Below are 23,575 nucleotides of genomic sequence, written 5' to 3'. Positions count from 1 at the left end.
TAAACCATTGTCACCTCGAAAAAAAAAAGTTATAGAAAGAAAAATGTAGATCTGAAGTGTCTTTCTAGGGACAAAAATTGTGGGTATGTATGGTGATGAATTAAGTAATAAAAAAATTAAAAAAAATTAAAAAACTAAACTGCCATTTACAAATGTATCCCAATGTAAGGCTTAACTGGTCAACCCTGTTAGGTTTATATCTACAAGTCAAATCAGTGAAATTTGCTCTTGGCATCTAACAGTAATTCCTGAGTTTTACCAGGGCCTTTGAAATGATTCTCAACCATAAGGAGCTTGGAGAGTCTGATTGTTCCCTCTGCAAGAGGCAACTCACAATTCTTTAAAAAATAAGCTGGGAAGAAACAGAAGAACCATATTCCTTCACAAAATTAATACATGTTTGTAAAATAAGAACAGGTTAAATATGGGCCTCCCTGGTGGCGCAGGGAAGGTTAAACACAACACCATGAAGCTGTCTGCTGTCCGCAGCCACTTCAGCACGAGTTCCATCCTTGGCTGGCCAAGGAGCTACCCACATGTTGCAGCAGACCTCGCCTGACAATCCCACTGCTCCCCTCGGCAGTGTGTTTCAGTCCGTCTGCCTGTTCTGTTCCCCGCTCTGTCTTGGTGAATCCTCTCACTCCCCACACCTCTGGCCTGTACCCCAGTTCTTGTATGCATAAATTAGAGCCTTAAAAATATTTAAAAATAAATAAAAATTATAAAAATAAAATTGAAAAAAGTTCTATAGAATTACCATATGGTTAATACTTGTCAGAGGGCAGTGGGGATGTAGCAACAGCAGGGCCTAGAGGCCTGTGGCCGGGAGGTGCCATCTTCTCTGGACACTGAGCCACAGCAGCTAAACTTAATATGGGTCAGGTTTGCTCCCAAATGCTTCATGTACTTGAACGCATGTCAACAAGTGCAGGCAAATGTCAAGTGTGAGACATCAACTGAGCTAATGTGACCTGGCACAAAGGACACGTGGACACCAGGGCTAACAAGAAGCAGGTTTAATGCACCGGTGCTGACTCAGTCTGTAGCAGTGGGGCTTCTATACACCTTCAGTTTCTACACGGTTGTGAGTGGGTTTGCATTGGCAGCTGTACATGGTCAGATAGGACGTGGTTACAGCCTGAGAGGTGAGTCGTATAGTTTCATACCAAGGGTGAGTAAAGGGTCGGCATTCATGGGGACCCTCTCACAAGTCCATCCTGCCTCATGGTGGTATATGCTCTGAGAATATATCAGGGACTGAGTTGCATACCAAGAACTGAGCAAAAGGTTGTTACTGAGGTCCTCAGGCTGCTTATCCCAGGTCACCATGCTTCACCACCTTATAACCGGTGACCCCGCACCACAGTCACACTCCCCTCCCCAGCTGGATGCCTCAGTCTGTGGTCAGCTTGCTGGTTTTGTCTTTTTCTTTATTTTTTTGAAGGATGTATTTATTTATGCACAGAAGAGCTGGGGTGCAGGCCAGAGGTACAGGGGATGAGAGCATTCATCAGAGAGAAAGTGGGAGCAAACAGTGGATTGACTGAAACACACTGCTTTGGGGAGCAGCGGGTGAGACAGGAGAGGTCTCCTGCACCATGTGTGTAGCTCCCTGGCCGGGGATGGAACTCGTGCTGCAGTGGCTGTGGATAGCTTCATAGCGCTGACACTTAACCCCTTGCATCATCATGGAGGCCCTGTCTTCTCTAACAAATGTATAGCCCTTGAGAATTGGTCACATTTAACTGTTTTCATGCATCTTTCAGTCAGCAAAGCTTCATGACCCGCTGAGGAGGAGCATGGCCTGGGAGTGTCCACCTCCACCAAAGCACACTCAGTATAAAACATGCCCCCTGGGGCGCTGCAGACAGAGGAGACCCTCCTGCCCCCAACTCCCAGGACAGGGTCCTGACGTCTCAGACAGAAGTCAAACTTGCTCTGCCACATCTCAGGTGTTTTTTTTTTTAAAAAACTCTCTCTAGCACCCAAGAACAGTCGGTCAGGAAGCGGTGCTTTAGATGTGGGTGCACAGAGCATCACGCCAAGCAGTAACCTGTGACATTAGACCACGTGATGTACAGGCAGCTTGGAGAGCGTGCTCAGCACCCCAGCCGGGTGAGGAAGCTCAGGACAGGGCCTCACCTCCCCTGCATAGGAGGCAGAAGTGAGCTGAGGAGCATTCCACCCCACCCCCACCCCCGTATCTATGCAGGGTTACTTTGCACAAAATTTTCCCTTTGCACACCCACCTGTGTCTTTACTCCTTTCTCCTTTTCCTAATAAACCTGTCCTTTTAAAACGTTAAAAGGACCTCCCTGGTGGCCTAGGGGTCAAGTCTCAGCACTATCACCTCTATGCCCTGAGTTCAATTCCAGGGCAGGGAGCTACCCATATGGCACAACAGAACTTTCCTGTCTCCCCGCTGCTCCCCTCAGCAGTGTATTTCAGTCAGTCTGCCTGTTCTGCTCCCCACTCTGTCTCTGGTGAAGCCTCTCACGCCGCCCCCACCTGTGGTCTGTACCCTAGACTCGTATGCATAAATAAATGAATCTTTAAAAAAAAAGAAAAGGAAATATGACTAAAGAACTAAGGACACTGGAGGGGGTACTGGGGGCCAGAACAAGCCAGGTTGGGCACCGGTGGTCTAAGGTGAAGGACTGTCGGTGGTCAGGGGTGGGTGGGGTGTCATCACATACATCTAAGTATGTGGGAACCTGTTTCCCTTAACCAGTTGATTGTGAACCTAATATACCACATGAATCATACAGTGTTATAAACCATTGTCTCCTCAAAAAAAAAGTTACAGAAAGAAAATATGTAGATCTTAAGTGTCTTTATAGGGACAAAAATTGTGGGTATGTATGGTGATGAATTAAGTAATAAAAAAAAACAAAAAATATTAAAAAACTAAACTGCCATTTACAAATGTAAAAAAAAAAATCCCAATGTAAGGCTTAACTTCTCAACCCTGTTATGTTTATATCTACAAGTCAAATCAGTCAAATTTGCTCTTGGCACCTAACAGTAATTCCTGAGCTTTACCAGGGCCTTTGAAATGATTCTCAACCATAAGGAGATTGGAGAGTTTGATTGTTCCCTCTGCAACAGGCAACTCACATTTCTTTAAAAAATAAGCTGGGAAGAAACAGAAGAACCATATTCATTCACAAAATTGATACATGTTTGTAAAATAAGAACAGGTTAAATATGGGCCTCCCAGGAGGCCCAGGGAAGGTTAAACACAACACCATGAAGCTGTCTGCTGTCCGCAGCCACTTCAGCACGAGTTCCATCCTTGGCTGCCCAGGGAGCTACCCACATGGTGCAGCAGACCTCGCCTGACTCGCCCGCTGCTCCCCTCAGCAGTGTATTTCAGTAGATCCACCTGTTGTGCTCCGCTATTCTCTTCCGCCCTCTTCTCTGCCTCTTTGGCCTACCTGCTCCCTGGGGCTGGGGGTTGGGGTATGGGGTGAGGGGCTTAGCTGTTTGTGTCTGGGGGAAGCCCGCCCCTGCCAGGTCTGAGGTCAAACAGGAATTGAGCACTAAGGCTGCAGCTCCTCCTCCCCGATGCAGCATTTCTGGAAAGCAGTTGTGGAGCCTATTAGATCCTGTCACAGCCCCTTGGTTTCTCCCCACCAGGTGCCAGCAGTTGGGAGACTTCTACCTTCTTTCACTAACAAAATGGCCAAATCCCATTCTCTCATCTGTAAATTCCTACCCTTTTGCTTAAGAAAAGTGGCCTCCCTGGTGGTGCAGGGTTAAACACAGAACTAACAGGCTACGGCTGGCCACTTCACCACAAGTTCGATCCCCTGCTGGTCAGAGAGCCACTTACCTGGCTCAGCAGACCTCTCCTGTCTTGCCTGCGACTGCCCTCAGCAGTGTGTTTCAGTAGATCAGCCTGTTGTGCTCCCCACTGTCTTTGGTGAATCCTCTCACCCCCTGCACCTCTGGATGACACCCCAGTTCTAAACAGAGAAATCTTTCTTTTTTTTTTTAAAGTGGTCAAGACCCAGTCAGGTCCCCATCAGGAGCCCCTGCCCCAAGCGCTAAAGGACTATTTCTTCTATCAGCAGCCTTAAGCCCTCAGGTGCCCGCCTCTGAATGTGCCCACACTCACTCTTGAGTGTGTCCCACCACCTACGAGAAAGCTTCAGTTCTAACTCCCCTATACTGACTCTGCATGAATTCTGCCCCGCCTAGAGGAAACTTGGAGCCACCTCATCTCCCCTGAGCCTCATCAGTTCTGCTCTGGAGACTGACACTCAGCCTCAGTTGGGATAAGTTTCCCAGTTTATCATGGCCTTGGCTTGTCTGGGGCCACTGGGCTCCCCTCCCCTCCCTCCCTTATCCTCCAGGCGTCTGGATCCAGGCGACTGAGCCAAGCCGGAGTCTCCAAAAGCCAGACCCACAGGAAGAACAGTGGACAGTGGGCTCCACCTGACTGCAAGGGGGCAATCAAGTATATTATTACCATATTACTGTCTCCATTCCTTCCCTTTATCTGGTTAGATCACAATGGGCTGGAGTAAATATTTTAAAATAGGGCCACCCTGGTGGCCTAGGGGTTAGTCTCAGTGCGATCACCTCCATGAACTGAGATTGATTCAGGTCAGGGAGCTACCCACATGGTGCAGCAGACCTCTCCCGTCTCCCCTGCTGCCCCCCTCGGCAGTGTGTTTTAGTCAGTCGGCCTGTTCTGTTCCCCGCTCTGTCTTGGTGAATCCTCTCACCCCCCCGCACCTATGGCCTGTACCCCAGTTCTTGTATGCATAAATTAAAGCCTTAAAAATATTTAAAAATAAATAAAAATTATAAAAATAAAATTGAAAAAAAGTTCTAGAGAATTCGCATATGTTAATACTTGTCAGAGGGCAGTGGGGATGTAGCAACAGCAGGGCCTAGAGGCCTGTGACCGGGAGGTGCCATCTTCTCTGGACACTGAGCCACAGCAGCTAAACTTAATATGGGTCAGGTTTGCACCCAAACGCTTCATGTACTTGAACGCATGTGAACAAGTGCAGGCTAATGTCAAGTGTGAGACATCAACTCAGCTAATGTGACATGGCACACCAGGGACACCAGGGCTAACAAGAAGCAGGTTTAATGCACCGGTGCTGACTCAGTCTGTAGAGTGGGGCTTCTATACACCTTCAGTTTCTACAAGCATTGGCAGCTGTACATGGTCAGATAGGACGTGGTTACATCCTGAGAGGTCAGTCGTATAGTTTCATACCAAGGGTGAGTAAAGGGTCAGCGGTTTTGGGGCCCCTCTCACAAGTCCATCCTGCCTCATGGCGGTATATGCTCTGAGAATCATATCAGGGACTGAATTGCGTACCAAGAACTGAGCAAAAGGTTGGTACTACGGTCCTCAGGCTGCTTATCCCAAGTGACCATGCTTCACCACCTTATGACCCGTGATCCTGCACCACAGTCACACTCCCCTCCCCAGCTGGATGCCTCAGTCTGTGGTCAGTCTCAGTCTGTGGTCTTGCTGGTTTTGTCTTTTTCTTTATTTTTTTGAAGGATTTATTTATTTATGCAAAGAAGTGCTGGGGTGCAGGCCAGAGGTACAGGGGATGAGAGTATTCATCAGAGACAAAGTGGGGAGCAAACAGGTGGATTGACTGAAACACACTGCTTTGGGGAGCAGCGGGTAAGACAGGAGAGGTCTTGTGCACCACGTGGGTAGCTCCCTGGCCGGAGATGGAACTCGTGCTGCAGTGGCTGTGGATAGCTTCATAGTGCTGACACTTAACCCCTTGCATCATCATGGAGGCCCTCTTTTCTCTAACAACTGTATAGCACTTGCGAACTGGTCACATTCAACTGTCTTCATGCATCATGCAGTCAGCAAAGCTTCATACTCGCTGCAGGAGGAGCATGGTCGGGGGATGTCCACATCCACCAAAGCACACTCAGTATAAAACATGCCCCCTGGGGCTCTGCAGACAGAGGAGACCCTCCTGCCCCCAACTCCCAGGGCAGGGTCCTGACGTCTCAGACAGAAGTCAAACTTGCTCTGTCACAGCTCAGGTGTTTTTTTTATTTTAAAACTCTCTCTAACCCCCAAGAACAGGCAGTCAGGAAGTGGTGCTTTAGATGTGGGTGCACAGAGCATCACGCCAAGCAGTAACCTGTGACAATAGACCACATGAGGTATAGGCAGCTTGGTGAGCATGCTTAGCACCCCGGCGAGGTGAGGAAGCTCAGGACAGGGCCTCACCTCACCTGCATAGGAGGCAGAACTGAGCTGAGGATCATTCCCACCCCCCCGTAACTAAGCAGGGGTTACTTGGCACAAAACTTTTCCCTTTGCACACCCACCTGTGTCTTTACTCCTTTCTCCTTTTCCTAAGAAACCTGTCCTTTTAAAATGTTAAAAGGACCTCCCTGGTGGCCTAGGGGTCAAGTCTCAGTACTATCACCTCTATGCCCTGAGTTCAATTCCAGGGCAGGGAGCTACCCACACGGCACAACAGACCTCTCCTGACTCTCCCGCTGCTCCCCTCAGCAGTGTGTTTCAGTCCGTCTGCCTGTTCTGCTCCCCACTGTGTCTCTGATGAAGCCTCTCACCCTGCCCCCACCGCTGGTCTGTACCCTAGATCTCCAATGCATCAATAAATGAATCTTTAAAAAAAAAAAAAAGGAAATATGACTAAAGAACTAAGGACACTGGAGGGGGTACTTCGGGCGAGAACAAGCCAGGCTGGGCACCGGTGGTCTAAGGTGAAGGACTGTGGGTGGTCAGGGGTGGGTGGGGTGTCATCACATACATCTAAGTATGTGGGAACCTGTTTCCCTTAACCAGCTTCTCGTGAACCTAATTTACCGCATGAATCATACAGTGTTATAAACCATTGTCACCTCGAAAAAAAGTTATAGATAGAAAAAAAGTAGATCTTAAGTGTCTTCATAGGGTCAAAAATTGTGGGTATGTATGGTGATGAATTAAGTAATAAAAAACAATAAAAAAATTAAAAAACTATACTGCCATTTACAAATATATCCCAATGTAAGGCTTAACTTCTCAACCCTGTTATGTTCATATCTACAAGTCAAATTAGTGAAATTTGCTCTTGGCATCTAACAGTAATTCCTGAGTTTTACCAGGGCCTTTGAAATGATTCTCAACCATAAGGAGCTTGGAGAGTTTGATTGTTCCCTCCGCAAAAGGCAACTCACAATTCTTTAAAAAATAAGCTGGGAAGAACCAGAAGAACCATATTCATTCACAAAATTGATACATGTTTGTAAAATAAGAACAGGTTAAATATGGGCCTCCCTGGTGGCGCAGGGAAGGTTAAACACAACACCATGAAGCTGTCTGCTGTCCGCAGCCACTTCAGCACAAGTTCCATCCTTGGCTGGCCAAGGAGCTACCCACATGTTGCAGCAGACCTCGCCTGACTAGCCTACTGCTCCCATCAGCAGTGTATTTCAGTCAATCTGTCTGTTCTGTTCCCCACTCGTGTCTCTGGTGGGTCCTCTCACCCCCACTCTGGCCTCTACCCTAGCTCTTGTATGCATAAATAAATAAATCTTTAAAAAAAAAAAAAAAGAACAGGGCCTCCCCAGGTGCACAGCAGCTTGAACGCAGTGCTGTGAAGCTGTCCACAGCCTCTGCTTCACCAGTTCGATTCCCGGCCAGCCAGGGAGATTCCCACATGATGGGGCAGACCCCTCTTGTCTCACCCACTGCTCCCCTCAGCAGTGCATTTCGAATCTTCTGCCTGTTCCTCTCCCTGCTCTGTCTCTGGTGGATTCTCTCATCCCCCCGCACCTCTTACCTGTACCCCAGTGCTTGTATAAATAAATAAATCTTTTTTAAAAATTAAATAAATAAATAGAACATGTTACATGGTGAAATTATAGCCACACTGGCTTTGTGAAGAAGGCTTTTCAGGATGAATCATTGATCACACCTATGTCAAAAGCCCTCAGTGGTGGGGTTCCCACAGCTTCCAGGGTGGTGAGTGTATGCGGGTGCTAGGGGTGGCCAGAGAACACTGGAAACTCTGTGGCCCCCCACACACACCTTGTTCTATGCAGTTATTTCCTTTATGAAGAACCAGTAACATCAAGTAAAGGACTTTTCTCAGTCCTGAGTGATTCTAGCAAATTATTCTATCAAATGTAAAGGAGGCTGTGAATTTGTAGTAATCTGAGCAGAAAGGTGGGTGTCCTGGGCACCCTGTTTGCATCTGACACCCCCCACTTCCAGGCGCAGCTTTGTAGGACCCCGCCCTTTCCCTTACGGTACCCACTAACTCTGGACCATTGGAGGCCCGCTGGAGGGCTGGCTGGTGTGAGGAAAGCCTTCTCAGGGTCTTCGTTCCGACTTCTGAGTGTTGCTAAGTTCATAACTATTGTTTCTTATCAGTCACGAGCTTATTACACATGACCTACTGAGAGGAAACCCTAAGATTTTCCAAAGGGACTGTCAGGCCCTCTAAGTGGGTGCTAAGTGGGTGCATCAGTCAGTGGTCTGTGATGTGTGTCAGTGAGAAGCCACAGGAAACCGAGGCGAATATCCATCTCTGTTCACAGAAATCACCCCTCAAACAACAACAAGAGAGCTCCTTCCATGCTGCTCTGCAGTTCCCCAGAGAACAGCGGGTGCTCATCCAGGACATCCTTTCCATGCAGCTCAACAGAGAGATGGGTTGGCTCTGTGTAAGCGGCTCACAGATTCAGGGAAACATCACGTAATAGAATTAGAAAGACACCCAGCAGCAGTGCCCTGCTCAGGAAATTGGAGCTGCTCTGTGCATGAGCAGTTAGCAATGAACAAAAACGGCAGTGAGAACACGGGCTCTGAATGTGTGTGTGTGGAAGGACTGTGGAATAACTCAGGCTCTCTTTTGCTTCCCGCCACCAGCCTCTATGGCTGTGTCGTATGTCGTATAGCATGTCATGTATGGGCCATATGACTTGTATGTGTGTCATGTGACATGTCATATGTATGTCATGTGGCTGTGTCATATGTCACCTATGGCTTTGCTTTCCTCCCAGGTTTTATTACCCATATGATATCGTGTTGTACGAAAGTGCTTAGGGGGTGCCTCCCTGGTGGAACAAGGGGTTCAGTCTCAGCGCTGTGTAGCTATTCACAGCCACTGCAGCGGGAGTTCTATCCCCAGCCAGGGAGCTACACACATGGTGCAGCAGACCTCTTTTGTCTTACCTGCTGCTCCCCTCAGTAGTGTATTTCAGTAGATCTGCCTGGTCTGCTCCCCACTCTGTCTCTGGTGAATCTCGTACCCCTGCACCTTTGGCCCTGTACCCCATCTCTTGCATGCTTGCATAAATAAATCTTTAAAAAACAAAACAAAACATGAACCTCACCAGTCTGGGGTGGTTGCTCACCAGTGCACAAGTGTCCTTGTGGCCTTTTACTCATGTATTCGTGTTTGTTGTGGCTAATTAGTAAAAAGACATTTGGAGCACTGCGTGTCCCCATCCCAGGCACAGTTTTGACTTGTCCCTCAAGTCAGTTACCTGATTATGGTCCCACCTGGCTTCATCGCCCCCACCTGCCTCTACAAAGTAAATGAACAAGTTACTTAACCTCTCAGAGCCTCAGTTTCCTTATCTGTGAAATAGGATGCCCAATTTACTACCCCACCCCCTCACCCTTTGCTGTGAGGTCTAAGTATGTGGAAATTCAGAAAAGAAACAGAAAAGAGTTTATAGTTCATAACCACTTATTTACATCTGTAGTTCCCTATCTCAACTCAAATACCTGTCCTGCAGGCAGTCTCAGCAGGATCTCTGAGTAAACTGGATCTCTGGTTTTGTTTTCCTGTAACTCCCAGCCCTTCCACTTGCTAAGGGACAAAACACAATTCCAGAGATCTAATTGTTTTAATTCAATGATTCATGAATCAGGCAGCATCCTGTGCAGATACTGTAAGAGCTTACACAAAATGGAGGGTATTTATAGGCAAAAGGAGAGTGGGACAAGGTCATTAGCAAAAAGGAAAGATGATTTCAGGTAAAGTTCCCTCCTGCCCTGGGGGGCAGGGGAAGGCAGGGGGATTGTCCCATGCAGGTGACCTCAGGGGTGCTGATTAGGAAACTCTAGATGCCTGAGACCCCACTTTTGGAAGAGGCTGAATCTGCTCTAGGAATTATTAAGTCTGGGTGGGGGCTGGTGTGAGGGATTTCATTAGGGGAGTCTCCCCTCCCCCATTTGTAACAAATTCATTCTCCTGTGTTCTAGCCACATGTTCATTTAAACTCCTGCCCGCAGGATGCCCTAGTGTATGAGGATATATCAGTGTGCATCGACAGTTGTGGCCAGTGTAGCAGGTTATGTAAGAACTCGTGCTGCAGAGGCTGCGGAGAGCTTCATAGTGCTGTTCTCAACCCCTTGCGCCACCAAGCAGGCCCGCTGAACCAGGGCATTTTAAATGAGGAAACTCTGGCTTTTTCTTCTGGAAAAAGCCATTCATTTTGCCGCTGCCTGGTACTGATGTTGGGGAGCAGCTGGGGAGTAATCGGAGGTGTGGGCTAGAGCCTGGTACATTCTCCACTGGAGCCCACTGGAGCTCACTTAGGAATTAGAGCCTCTTTCAGCAGCCTAGCTTGCATTCCACGCTCATCTGTTTTTCCCATCAGAAGGAGCAAAGGCCCGTGCAGATGATGTTTCAGGAGTCCAGCTTTAACCTCACCTATGTCCTGGAGGTGCGCGCCCAGGTGCTGGAGCTGCTCTACGCCAACTGGGAGCTGAGCTTGCACATTGTGCTGCCCAATGGCATGGACCTGGACTCGGTGAGACGAACGCAGATGCCCCCTTGTGTAGTGTACTCCCTTGGAGGACACAGCATACCTCCACCTGTGTGTACCTGTCCATGAGTGATGTGTCAAGCAGTCAAGCAGTGATGTGTCAGGGTCCATCAGAGTGATCCAATATCAGCCCAAATAGCCATATGCTGTGCAGTGTTTACTCCAGCCCATGACAACAGCAGCCCATGGTCCCTGCAACAGCCAAATGCCTGTCCATAGGGGGCTGGGTGAGACCACACTGTGCAATATAAATATGTTCACTTCAAGGAGCCTTGACAGGCAGCCATGGAGCAATGGAGCGAGTCCAGGGAAATGTGAGCAGTAAAGCAATGAAATAAAAAATACTGGATTTAGCTAGTGGACAATAAGACAAAGTAAAAGAGGCACTGGGAGACATTAATAAACAACGGGGGTGCAGGGGATCATTGTAAGGGGGTGTTCAGGACAGTGGCAGAGAAACAACTGAACTTCATGTCCACAACACACACCAACGAGAGAGTGAGAAGAGACACAGAGGGAAGGTTGAGGGGGCCAGAGCCCCAAGGAGACGAGACAGCTGAGGATTGGCCCCGATGACCAGATTTATATTCCAGGTCTCCCCACTCCATTCTGTTATTCCAGGCACAGCTTCCTCTCCCCAGTGAGGGCCCTGCCAGCTCCTCCAGCCCCAGCCCAGGACTGGGAATTACTTCACACCTCAATTACTTCACACTGACCCCCTCGCCTCTCACACAAAGGGGAACTGAAAGTGGATCGTGGGTTTACATGGGAGATGTAGAACCCTAAACTCTTAGAGTAACCCAAGGGAACATAGTCAGGACCAGCACTTGGTGAAGAGTTCTCAGGTCTGACCCAAAAAGCACATTCCATAGGAAGCAAATTGGATGAATTCACATGCAAAGGACTGATCTGTCTGCCCCACCAGCAGGGGGATCACAGAGGAAGATCTCCAGGCCCCTAAGGCACTGAAATGCCCACATTCTAACTGTCACGGTGTATTGTGCCAGTAAGAGCCCCGCTCAGAACCTATTTTAGACCTAAATCCAAGAAGATCAAGAACACATTGCTGGAACCCCTAACCCTGTTGCTGTGTCCACAGGGATCCCCGGTTTATCCCTGTTACACACAAGACGCAGACTTGGCTCCAGCCTTTCCTTGTGAAGAAGCCCCTACTCTAGGCCAGGGCAGCCCCAGCTTCACTGTGAAGGGGGCGGGAGAGGGCCCGGGAGAGGAGGGGCTGGAGATGGCAGGGGTGAGGAGAGACTTAAGAACCTATGGGTGAGAGACTGTGTAGGATTTGGGGCTTGGGCACTTCCATTGCCTGTCGCTGGAGGAGCCACAGTGCTGGGGCTGGCCCCATGGGGCCCCCTGCTCCTCCCTGCAGCACTGAACCAGGGGCTGTGTGCTTGGGAACCACAGCCATCCGCCATCACTGCTGGCCTCGGCCTGCAGCCTCAGCGCCAGTGTGGTCACTGGTGGGGGGAAGTGAAATGCCCCCACCTGCTGCTGCTTGTATTGCCACTAACAGCTTCTGGGGCTGGACAGAAAATGGTCACTGCCTTTCCAGTAGCTCCCACCACCAGCCAGGGGCAGGAGAGCCGTCTTTGCCTCCCAGCTCTGCAGCGGGGCCCCCACTGTCACTAACACTGAAATGAGCAAAGCTGTCCTCCAAAGTAGAATGGCCTTGGACTCAGATTTCTAAGTCATTGGAGCACAAATATAAATGTTAAAGGGAAATAAAAATGCAGAACAGGGCGCAAGGGAAAAGACACAACCTATGAAGCCATCAACAGCCACTGCAGCACGAGTTTGAACCCCTGGACAGGGAGCAACCCACATGGCCCAGCAGACCTCTCCTGTCTTGCCTGCTGCTCCCCCCAGCAGTGTATTTCACTCAGTCTGCCTGTTCTGCTCCCCAATCTGTCTCTGGTGAATCTTCTCACCACCCGCACCTCTGCCTGTACCCCAGTTCTTGTATGCATAAATAAATAAATCTTTAAAAAAATGCAGAGCACTGTGTCTTTGGTTCAAGCAGCTCAACTTTCAAATTTGCAGGCAGCTCCTCACCTGACTTTCTCATTTTAGCCTCCTGGGGAAGCCCGAACATGGATCTCTAGTGCTGTGAGACATGCAGGGCAAGGAACAGATTTCCTCCAGGGACTTCACTGTAACCATGACAGGCTTCCCACACATGTTGGTTCTTTCTTCCCACAAACTCACAGGCAGCTACAATCTCAGTTATAAACTTTCTTTTTTTTAACTGTGGAGACCATTTGTACACCTCATTACTGTGGTTTTCTTTGCCCTTTTGCTTATAAAGGGTCTTCTCATTTGCCTTTTCAAAGTGAGACTTGCATGAGATCAGGGAGCAAGTTTCGATGGATGCAGAATTACTTCACACCTCAAGTCCCACACAATTTGGTGAAATACAAACTCCCGCAGTTCAAGGGAAGACCCAAGCCAACATCCTCTCCCCAGTAGTTACATTAATATTCAACCATAGACATTTCACATATGTGGTTAAAAATTGGGTAAGCCTAGAGTTTGGTACAATGGTCAAGAAATACTTCATTCACACCGTGTGAATCATCTTGGTGTTTGGTGAGTGCTCCCAGCCTTGTGAGGGGAGGGTGGGGTCTGAACTCCCTTTGGTTTCTGAAAGGTATCAAGGACATCTTCACCAAGTGCCATCGAGGGTGCTGTTCGGAGCTGATTCTGTTTCTTGTTCTGGTGGGCCCTTCTTTCCACTTTGAAAGAAAGATAAATTTCCTTCACGGAGAGAATTTGGAGTATATATAGATTGTGGATTCTCTATATAGGTCTGGCTAGCTTGTCTTTTAAGAGGTGACAAATGTCAACTCATTCATTTACCCCTTTTAAGAAACTGTCCATAGGTCCTTGTCAGAGATCCCAGCTGTCTAGAACTCAGAAAGTGCTGATCCCCTGTGGAGGGCGCTGTGTGGAGCTGGTCTTGAGCTGCATAGTCATGACTAACCCAGGCATTGCAGACACATGGAAATCGACCAGAGAAGGGATGCCCAGTGTACAGGACACTCCCCTTCTGCACTTATAAGGGTGGCACCCACTGGACCTTCAGCACAGACCTCACATCTGCAGGATCCATCCAGCCAAGAACTTGGTAGGACAAGAAGCAGGTGCGCTGCAGGGAGTGGGGTGAGAAGAAAGGCCAGCAGGGGGATCGGATCGGGAGCTCAGGGCCTGAGATCAGCAGCAGCCCCCGCCTAGCATTCCCGGTGGGGTAGAGTCAGGACCCTCTGAACCATATAACTCCGGGGGTCCTTGGGTCCTTGGAACAGCTTCCAGGCCAGGCTGCTGTGCCAGGATGGTTGGCTGGGGAGGATGGTCAGGACCTGGCTGCTGGAGGGCCTGAGATCAGATTGCTTTTCCTTTCTCTCTGAACTCCCTCCACAGCTGTTTGTAAATTTCCAGGTAGCCAGGGCCTGAAGCCACTTCTCTCTGTGGTAGAGAAAGAGGAAGGAGGCGGTGAGATCTAGTGCTTATGCATCAGTCACAGAAAGGATTCATTGCATTACTTGGACGCCAAGCAGCCAGCATACCTTGCATCATCCTGACCAAAAATTGGGGAAACTGGGGTTCAGAGCAGGGACACTGGGGTGACCGGGTGCTTAACCATCCTAAGTGGTCTTCTGCCTTCCGCAGGAGGGACAGAGAAGATCTAGTGACATTAGCCCTTGAGGCTGCCCTGCCAGATGAGTTCTCAAACTCCTACAGCAGCTGCTGGCCTTGGGAGCTTACCCTCTCCCAACACTAGGGCCGGTGCCTCAAAGGTGCACATGACTGTAACTGCTTTGCTGAAATTTGCTTTAATGCATAGGAGGTGGCTGTGGTTATGGAGCAGAAACTTCCTTATACTAGAGACACGTCCCTCCTGATTCAGCTGCTGCAGGGTGCGGCAGGTTGCGCTACCCATGCTGTCTCTTGACAAGGTCCGTGCATTGGGGGAGACTCCTGAGTAAAGGGGAGTTCCTGTGCTCCCCAGAAGAGGGAAGTTGTACTTCCCAGAAGAGGGGAGTTCTTGCACTTCCCAAGAAGATCTGAACTAGGTAGTCTCCATGGCAATGCCTGCTAATGCTCTCCTCTTTGTTCTTGGTTAGTGCAAAGGTAAGTTAGTTATAAATTGGCCTGTAAAAACCGAATTCAGACCCAGGTGACAACTGGCTCATAGCATGAACTATCACAAAAGAAGTAAAAATTGTTAAAGATACAGTTAGGATAGAAATGCCCTGGCCCTGAGAACTATGGAGAACAAGCTGCCCTGAACCAGCTGTGCTTGGAAACCATAGCCTAACCTGGGGGGTACGTGTTTGTGGCAACAGTACATCTCCTGGTGTATGCGAAAGGCCAACAGTTCGCAGGCTGTGTGGAGGTTAGGTATTTCTAGTTAAAAGTTAGATTTCTGTAGAACTGAACAGTATTGATGAGTTACTTTAGATCACTTTGAAGTAATTGACAAACAGGCTAGATTAATTGAGTGCTAGGGAATGGGCTGATTTTAGTAAATAGCATAACAATGGACGTTCATGTCCACTCCAAAATTAGGAAGGCTTGACAGGATGATTGATTGTTACTGAACAGTGTACCGTCTTAGACAATTGATTATGTTAGAAAAAGAGTCCTACCAAGGAGCGTAATTGTCCCTGTTGATTTTCATAATCAGATTAAAGAAGTGTCCTTTTGTAGTATGAGATCAAGAGGGTCCTTGTATGTTCATGAGGAAATATGTAATGATTGTCTCTGTTATGCTCACCTTAAGGTATAAATAAAGACCCGCTGAGACCCTCAGCAGGAGATACTTGCACGAAAGAAGGTGTCTGTGTCTACCTCACTCCTACCTCGCTCCACTTCCCCTCAGCCCTCTGAGAAAACTTGGCCGACGCCGTCCTCTCCTCTCTGAGACCCCAGACATGACTTCTAGCTGCAGCTGGTCTCCAGCAGCAGGGTCAGACCCATAAAAAACTGGGACCATCGCTTCTCAGGCCACCGACGGTGCCACATTTGTACACTTGGGAAAGTGTTCTGACCCTCCTGGAAAAAAGAAAAGAGGAAGTGACAGGTCCGGGGCGGGGTCGGGGCTCAGGATGGGTTTTTGTGGCTGAGGATGTGGCTGTAGAAATGCAGTTTCTAAAGGCCTTTGCACAGGAAGATGCAGGCTCGGGTCTGTGTTGCAGCCTCACCATGAAGCAGCTGAGCGCCGCCAACTCTGCCTTGCTCCTGGCCCTGTTCCGCACCTTGAAGGAAGGCAGTCCCCGTGGGACCCTCTTCTCCCCCCTGAGCATCTCCTCGGCACTGGCCATGGTCGTCCTGGGGACCAGAGGCAACACTGCAGCCCAGCTATCCAAGGTCAGCACAAACAGAAAAAATGAGAGAGAGAGAGAGAGACTCCTTCCTCCCCTGTCAGTGTCTGTGCCGAGGATGGGGAGAGCCAGCCTTAGGGCTCTCCCTGCGCATGTAATTATCTGTTTCTGGGCTCAGATCCCCACTGCGGGGGACACTTTCAGGAAAAGCCCCAGGCATATTCCATTTGCTGCAGGCTTTCCCTTTGAGTCTCCTGTTTAATGAGCACCTATTAGGTGCCAGGCACTGTGGTGTGATTGGCTGAGGATGGGGGAGCAGCTGGCTAGGAATCCCGGGGTAGGGCAGACCATGCTGTTTTGGCTGCCAGACCTGGCTCTGTGGTCTCAGTTGTCCTCTGGTAATCAGCATTTCGCTATTCAGCTTTGCTTGAAGCCTGCTGGCCTGCCGAATAGAGAACACCTGTCACGGACATTACTTCTGAGCAGATGGACACCCCGGAAATACATTCCAGTGGAAGTTGTCGGACTGGCCTGCTTAGGGGGACAAGGGAACAGGGGACCTTTATCCTGAGGCCCTGCCTGTGCCCAGTGCTAGGTGTGGCTGTAGGTTCTGAAGTCCCGGACCCTGTGGCAGGAGGGCCTGGGGAGAACAGGTAGCCAAAGGCATGTGACTGCAGTCAGTGGAAAGCCCTGGGTCACTTACTGCAGGTCACTCTGTCAGCCTGAAAAGGGTGTGATGCCCACCTTCTGCTCCCCTCATAGAAGTGGGGGGCACCTGTGTCAGGTGTGCCTCCTTTCCAAGAGAGGGACCCTGGCTCTCCCTGACAGCGAGGGAAGGAGTGGCTGCAGTGAAGGGCTTTCTGCCACCCCAGTCACACCTGACACTCACCTGAGCCCAGACAGCCAGCCCTGGGGTCATGTTTATGGGCCTTTCCAGCTGCAAAGCCTCTATGACCCCACTTCATGGAAACATCTCTAAGTGAATGAGACCCGCATCTGCAGAACCACAGATAGAAAAGCCTTTTAAAGTTATCAAGAATCCACTAGTGCTAACTGGTACTAATTTGGATTTGCTTCTTAAAAGGTCACCTCAGCTCTATTCTGTGCCTTTCTAGACTCTGTGACCTCAGCGAGAATAGTCTTAAGAGCCTTCCGCTTCGTTTCCATTAAAACAGGTGGATCACAGCGCGAGGCAGACATTCCGTGTCTGTGATAACCTGGCCTTGTGCACTGTGTGGGTTTGCTCTTTGGTTTCTTCAAAGTCAGAAATAGCTCAGGCCTCAAAAGCCATAAGTATTCTTGATTTGCAACTGATCTGTGGGGAATTAAACTTTTGTTAAATGTTATGTTTAAAGAAGTATTTTAAATAAGTGAGTTACTTTTGCTCGCAGTGTAATTAGAAAAAAATTCCTCAATCTGTCATATCTGTGTTCCTGCAGAGGCGATGATTCTTAGTTTTCAGGATTATTTCTCAGAAATTTCAGTCAAATAATACTGGATAAAATTTTATGATGATATACAATTAGATTTGAGGATTCATGTTTACACACCATTTATGATTTTCTTGGGGAAAAGACTTGTAGAAATATTTAGTTTACTAACCACTCATATCTGCAGAACTAGAATGATAACCCAAAAAACTGACATAAAAGCAGGCTCTAAGGTGGGATGATTAGGTCTCACAAAGCTGTAAGGTTTGGATTCTCCATCGTTTGTTCTCCAAAGAAAACTAACAAGGTAATAGACTGGAGTCCTCAGTGCTTAGTAATGATGACACATTACCCTCATGGAAGCCAACACCTGGGAATCACTTTATAATTTCAAAGCAAATGTTTATAGAACATGTTTTCTTCATTTTAGACTCTTCATTCTGACACAGCTGAGAAGGTTCATTCCAGATTTCAGAGTCTGGTCGCCGCTGTCACCAAGCCTGACGCCTCCTATGTGCTGAAAGTGTCTAATAGGTTATTCGGAGAGAAAACCGGTATTTTCCTTCCTGTAAGTACTTTCTGCTTCAGTCCTACTGCTCACTAGACACTGTGCTTTCCCAGCAAAATCAAGGCAGTTCAAATTTTTATAAACAGGACCTCCCTGGTGGCCCAAGAGGTTAAGCACAGCGCTGAGAAGCTGTCCACAGTCTCTGCAGCACAAAATTGATCCCCGGCCAGGGAGGCGACCCACACAGCCCAGCAGACCTCTCCTGTCTCCCCGCTGGTCCCCTCTGCAGTGTATTTCAGTCAGTCTTCCTGTTCTGCTCCCCACTCTGTCTTGCCCCCTTCTGTAGATACTGAGTCACTCATAACATTTATTGTCTTCTTTTTTTAACTAGGAGTTCTTAGCTTCAACTCAGGAACTGTATGGCACTGAGCTGGCTAGTGTGGATTTCCAGGGCGACTCTGAAGGTGCCAGGAGTGTGATCAACCAGTGGGTCCAAGAGCAAACGGAAGGTAAGAGGGTGGACAGAGAGTGGTCCTCACAAAGGGTTCTGCCTCTGTGTCTCCACCCGCCCACCTGCATGGGATCCCCTCTATACAGCCTCTCCCTACCTACTCTGCCCTCCTTCACCCTGGCGTGTATCCCCCATTTCCAGTGGGGTACAGCTATCAGACATAGAAATTCCAGGCATCCCTGGTGGCACAAGGAGTTCAGCCTCAGAACTATGAAGCTATCCCCATCACTGCAGCACTATTTTGATCCTTGGCCAGCGAATTACCCACATGGCACAGCAGACCTCTCCTGTCTCCCCACTGGTCCCCTCGGCAGTGTAGTTCAGTCATTCTGCCTGTTCTGCTCCCCACTTTGTCTCTGGTGAATCCTTTCATCCAGAAACCTGATGAACCTGGGGTGCTGAACCTCTGGCCTGCACCCCAGCTCATGCAACATGAACAAAATAAATAAATAAAAAAAATTAGATCCATCAAGTGGAACAGCAGACATGATTTAACCAAAGCAGCTAAATATTTCCCCCGTGTTCCTCAAAGTACATTTTAAATTTAAAGCTAAAATGACTATAGAATAAAAGGAACAAAAATTGGGGTAGTGGGAGAGGAAATCCAGCCAGTCCAAATTATTTAATACACCACTAGCATGAAACAAACCCCTCAGATTTTGACTCAGAGCTTATCCACTCATGACCAGTGGTCATGAACCTTTTCCTGCATTCTGGCTCGGGGTGTGATGGGTGGCATGTGCTGTCCAGCTGGCTATCTGTCTCTCCCTAGGTCAGGTATGAGATGAGGCTTCTATGGACACTGGGAGTGTGTGAGCATTTGCTTAGTGGAGCCTGAAATTCAGTGGAGGAACCATCCTGCCTTTGCATATTTTGAGGGTTGATGCCACCAGCAGATTGGCAGAAGGACTGACTTACTAGTGACTCAAAAACCCTGTCATGCAAGACTATATATAGTGTTATCCTGAAAAGAATGGCCATTTACAAACAAGGCTCCTTGTGATCACACTCCAGAAAAGGGGCATTTTCCTATTTTCTGCTCTTCTGCACATTAGACTCGTATTGAAGTACAGGCTCTAGCGGGGTGGGCGTGTCATTCATTAGCCTGGTGAGTTGGTGCAGTCAGACACACTGCAGGGATTTCACTCGACACCATGCTTAAGCGTAATGAAATGGAAAAGGTGCACTGAAATACATTTCTGTGCTGATCTAATGTCCGTTTAGATTTGGAGTGCTGAGAAGTGGATTAACAAAAAAGCAACTCACTTTATCATTTTAGGGAAGATTCCAGAACTGTTGGCTGCAGGTGTGAAGGATCGCATGACTCTGCTTGAGCTGGTGAATGCCAATTGCTTCAAAGGCTCCTGGCAGGATGAATTTAGAAAAGAGGAAGCCAAGGACGCCACATTCAGGTTGAATCCGGTGAGCCCGCGCACGGTCTCTTTGCTCTACAAGAGCAAATGTCCTCTTTGCTCTACATGAATGCAGATAACAGTGTTTTTACTTCCATCCTTTCAGCGAGAAACAAAAGAGGTGAAAATGATGTACCAGAAGAAGAAACTGCCATTCGACTACACCCCACAGCTCAAGTGCCGCGTGCTGGAACTGCCGTACAAGGGCGGGGAGCTCAGCATGGTCATCCAGCTGCCCGATGACATAGAGGACCAGTCCGCAGGGCTGGAGAAGGTGATGCTCCTGCATTTCGTCCTTCTCCCTCCTTTCCTGTGTGTGTCTTCCCGTGTGTGCTGAGTGGTCAGTTCTTGTTATGTGCTTATTGAATCACTTCAGTTCCCCATTCTTTTGTAATCCAGTCCATCACATTTACTACCTGGGAGCCCTTCACTTCAAATTTCAGAAACTCCCAGTGAATACTTGTGGGGACCATGTGGAGACCTACACCAGACGTAATGCTGGTCACGGGCAGCTCATGCACACTCTTGTAATTAAACTTTAGAGACTGAGGCTTGCTTCATTAAAATGAATTTGTTCAAAATTGAAACCCCTATCATATTGCGTAAGCCTTCATCTTATGCTCTTAGTTGCTTTTATGACACTCTCCGATCTCCTTACAAGGCACACAGATTGTGAATTCAATTCCCAGTAACTATCATAGAAGAAGACTCATGAGACAAGTGAGCTTGAGGGTTAAGCCCATTTCCTACTGTGAACTTTGTATGAAGTTCTATTATAAGAACTTGAAGGCTATGGAATCTCTTGCCAGGCATGAAACTAGGCAAAACCTGGAGATTATGTTTTTTTCTCAGTGTCTCTATCCTTTTGTGTTATATCGCCAATTCCTACTCTCCAAGTTTGCTCTCTGGAAGGCATCTAATGTAGTACCTATTTACATATATAGAGGATGTCAAAAATCAGCATGTGCTTCTTTCAGTTGATTTCCGACTCCATCTGTTCTCTGATTTTAAGGAGTCTCATGAAAGGGATGACCAAGAGCATAGAAGAAGGGTAATGATGGTTCTGTTCTAGTCCCATCATGTAATAAAACAGCAGTGATAACAGAGGACACTTACATAGTCCTTACTGTGTCAATCCATTTACTTCTAATGACAATGTTAGAATAAAGGTCGCTGTTATTACCCCCATTTCAGATGAGGAAGTAGGATATTTACTATTTTTCCCTAGGAGCTAAATCTATTAGAGATTATTTCACCTCTGTGTGGTTCACTGAATACCACAGTGATTAGTGGGTTTGGAATAAATACAATAGAATAGATAGAAGAAAATTTTCCCTTACACCACTCAACCATTTAGTTAACATGTAATATAGTCTTCACAGTAATAGTAACCCGCAGGCCCCATCACAGTGATTCATTATATATGGTGGAGTATTGCTGCGTCCTGGAAGAGTGGGTAGATAGATGGGTAGGGTGAGGCTGTACTCTGGGTGGGTGGTGTATGGATGGTTGTGGGTGGATGCATGGACAAGTGGGTAGATGGAGAGATGGATGATGGTTGTTTGTTTTAGCTGATGTCCAACTGCCCTGTACTGGGGTCCTGGATGCCTTGGAACATACACTCTCTCATCGTCCCAATTGCTGGAAAGAACTGGCACAAGAGAGGAAGGAAACAAAGGAGCAACTGACATTCGGGTGTGTTCATTCAAATAACCTTAGTACTTACCTATATAAAATTGTTTTCTCTTTGCACATTCTAATTCCAGATCCAGAAGTTGACTCTGGAAAAACTGTGTGAGCGGAACAAGCCTGAGAATATGCATAGTCTTGTGGATGTCCACTTGCTTTTGCCCAAATTCAAGCTGGAGGAGACCTGCGATCTCAGGTCCCACCTGGCTTGCACGGGTGTGGGAGATCTCTTTAGCAGGAGCAAGGCTGATCTGTCTGGCATGACAGAAACCAGAGGTATTTTCGTATCAAGAGTTATCCATAAATCCTTTGTGGAGGTGAGTGAGGTGGGCATAGAGGCAGCAGCTGCCACAGCTGTCACAGTAATGCCGTCCAATGAAGATTTCCGTGCCGACCATCCATTCACCTTCAGGATTCCTCACAACTCCTCTGGCAGCAACCTGTTCTTAGGCAGATTGCCTTCCTCTTAGAGGCTGTAGAAATACAAGGTCATTCTTAGAGTTTATTTCTGATTGATAGCGCAGATATAACTTCACTAATAAAACTACTCTCTAAAACCAAATGTTTAATTTCGGGCCTCCCCGGTGGCGCAGCGGTTGAGCGTTGGGTTCCGAAGCTGCCCGTGGCCTCTGCGGTGCCATTTCAATCCCCAGCTGCTCCCCGGCCACTGGAGGAGGGTCCCGCATGGCGCGCAGACCTCTCCTGCCGCCCGCTGCTCCCCTCAGCAGTGTACTTCGGTCCTTCTGCCTGCTCTGCTCCCCACTCTGGCTCTGGTGAATTCTCTCACCCTCCCACGCTTCTGACTGTACCCCTGCATGTATAAACAAACAAACAAATAAATAAATAAAACATGCCTATATTTAAAATAAATAAATAAATAAAACCAAATGTTTAATTTCCCTTGTAAGTGCAACCCTGTTGGACCTTCACATGCATTTACCTTGGCGGGGTATTGATTTTACCCCTTTTCTATTGAAAAACTCCAGTGGTTGTTTCTGAAAGCATCAATCTACCCTAGATGAGTAGATTCTTGACGAACAGTCATCTGTGCAGGGAAATATGAAGATACTGTGATTTAGTCAATAGATAGAACTCCACACCAGTGAGGGAGTTCCCCATGACCCCATGTATATTCCAGCTGTCCTCACTTCATTCTGTTATTCCAGGTACAGCTGCATCTCCCCAGTGAGGGCCCTGCCAGCTCCTGCAGCTCCACCCCAGCCCCACCCTGGGGACTGGGACTGAACCCCTCGCCTCTCACACAAAGGGAAACTGCAAGTGGATCATGGGTTTACATGGGAGATGCAGAACCCTAAAATATTAGAGTAACCCAAAGGGAACATCATCAGGACCCAGCACTAGATGAAGAGTTCTCAGGTCTGACCCAAAAAGCACATTCCATAGGAAGTAAATTGGATGAATTCACATGCAAAGGACTGATCTGTCTGCCCCACCAGTAGGGAGATCACAGAGGAAGATCTCCAGGCCCCCAAGGCACTGAAATGCCCACATTCTAACTGTCACAGTGTATTGTGCCAGTAAGAGCCCCGCTCAGAACCTATTTTAGTCCCAATTCTAATAAGATGAAGAACACAATTGCCAGAACCCCTAATCCTTGTTCCTGCGTCCACAGGGACCCCGGGCCTATCCCTGTAACACACGAGACACAAACTTGACTCCAGGCTTTCCTTTCAAAGAAGCCCCTCACTCTAGGCCAGGCAGCCCCAGCTTCACTGTGAAGGGGGCGGGCGAGGGTCAGGGAGAACAGGGGGTCAGGAGATGGCAGGGGTGAGGAGTGACCAAAGAACCTGAAAGAGTGAGAGCTTTTGTAGGGATTTGGGGCTTGGGCACTCATTGTCCACCTAGTACAGCATCTCCCTGTACAAACCGCCCTG

General features: G+C 48.2%; 1 protein-coding gene across 1 annotated transcript; it reads left to right on the top strand.

Annotated features, from left to right (window-relative positions):
* Nucleotides 1-10,647: 10,647 nt before the first annotated feature.
* LOC311188356 (leukocyte elastase inhibitor-like) lies at nt 10,648-22,150 on the top strand (the record flags this gene model as incomplete). Its single annotated transcript, XM_084259459.1, has 7 exons — nt 10,648-10,779; nt 11,894-12,072; nt 16,005-16,176; nt 18,460-18,577; nt 19,859-20,001; nt 20,098-20,265; nt 21,758-22,150. The coding sequence occupies 7 exons, from the start codon at nt 10,648-10,650 to the stop codon at nt 22,148-22,150; spliced, it is 1,305 nt and encodes a 434-aa protein (XP_084115585.1).
* Nucleotides 22,151-23,575: the final 1,425 nt, after the last annotated feature.

Source organism: Talpa europaea (genome assembly GCF_964194135.1).
Source record: "Talpa europaea genome assembly, chromosome: 2".
NCBI lineage: Eukaryota > Metazoa > Chordata > Mammalia > Eulipotyphla > Talpidae > Talpa > Talpa europaea.
Note: the sequence above shows the minus strand (reverse complement) of the source record. Positions and strands in the feature narration are given on the sequence as shown.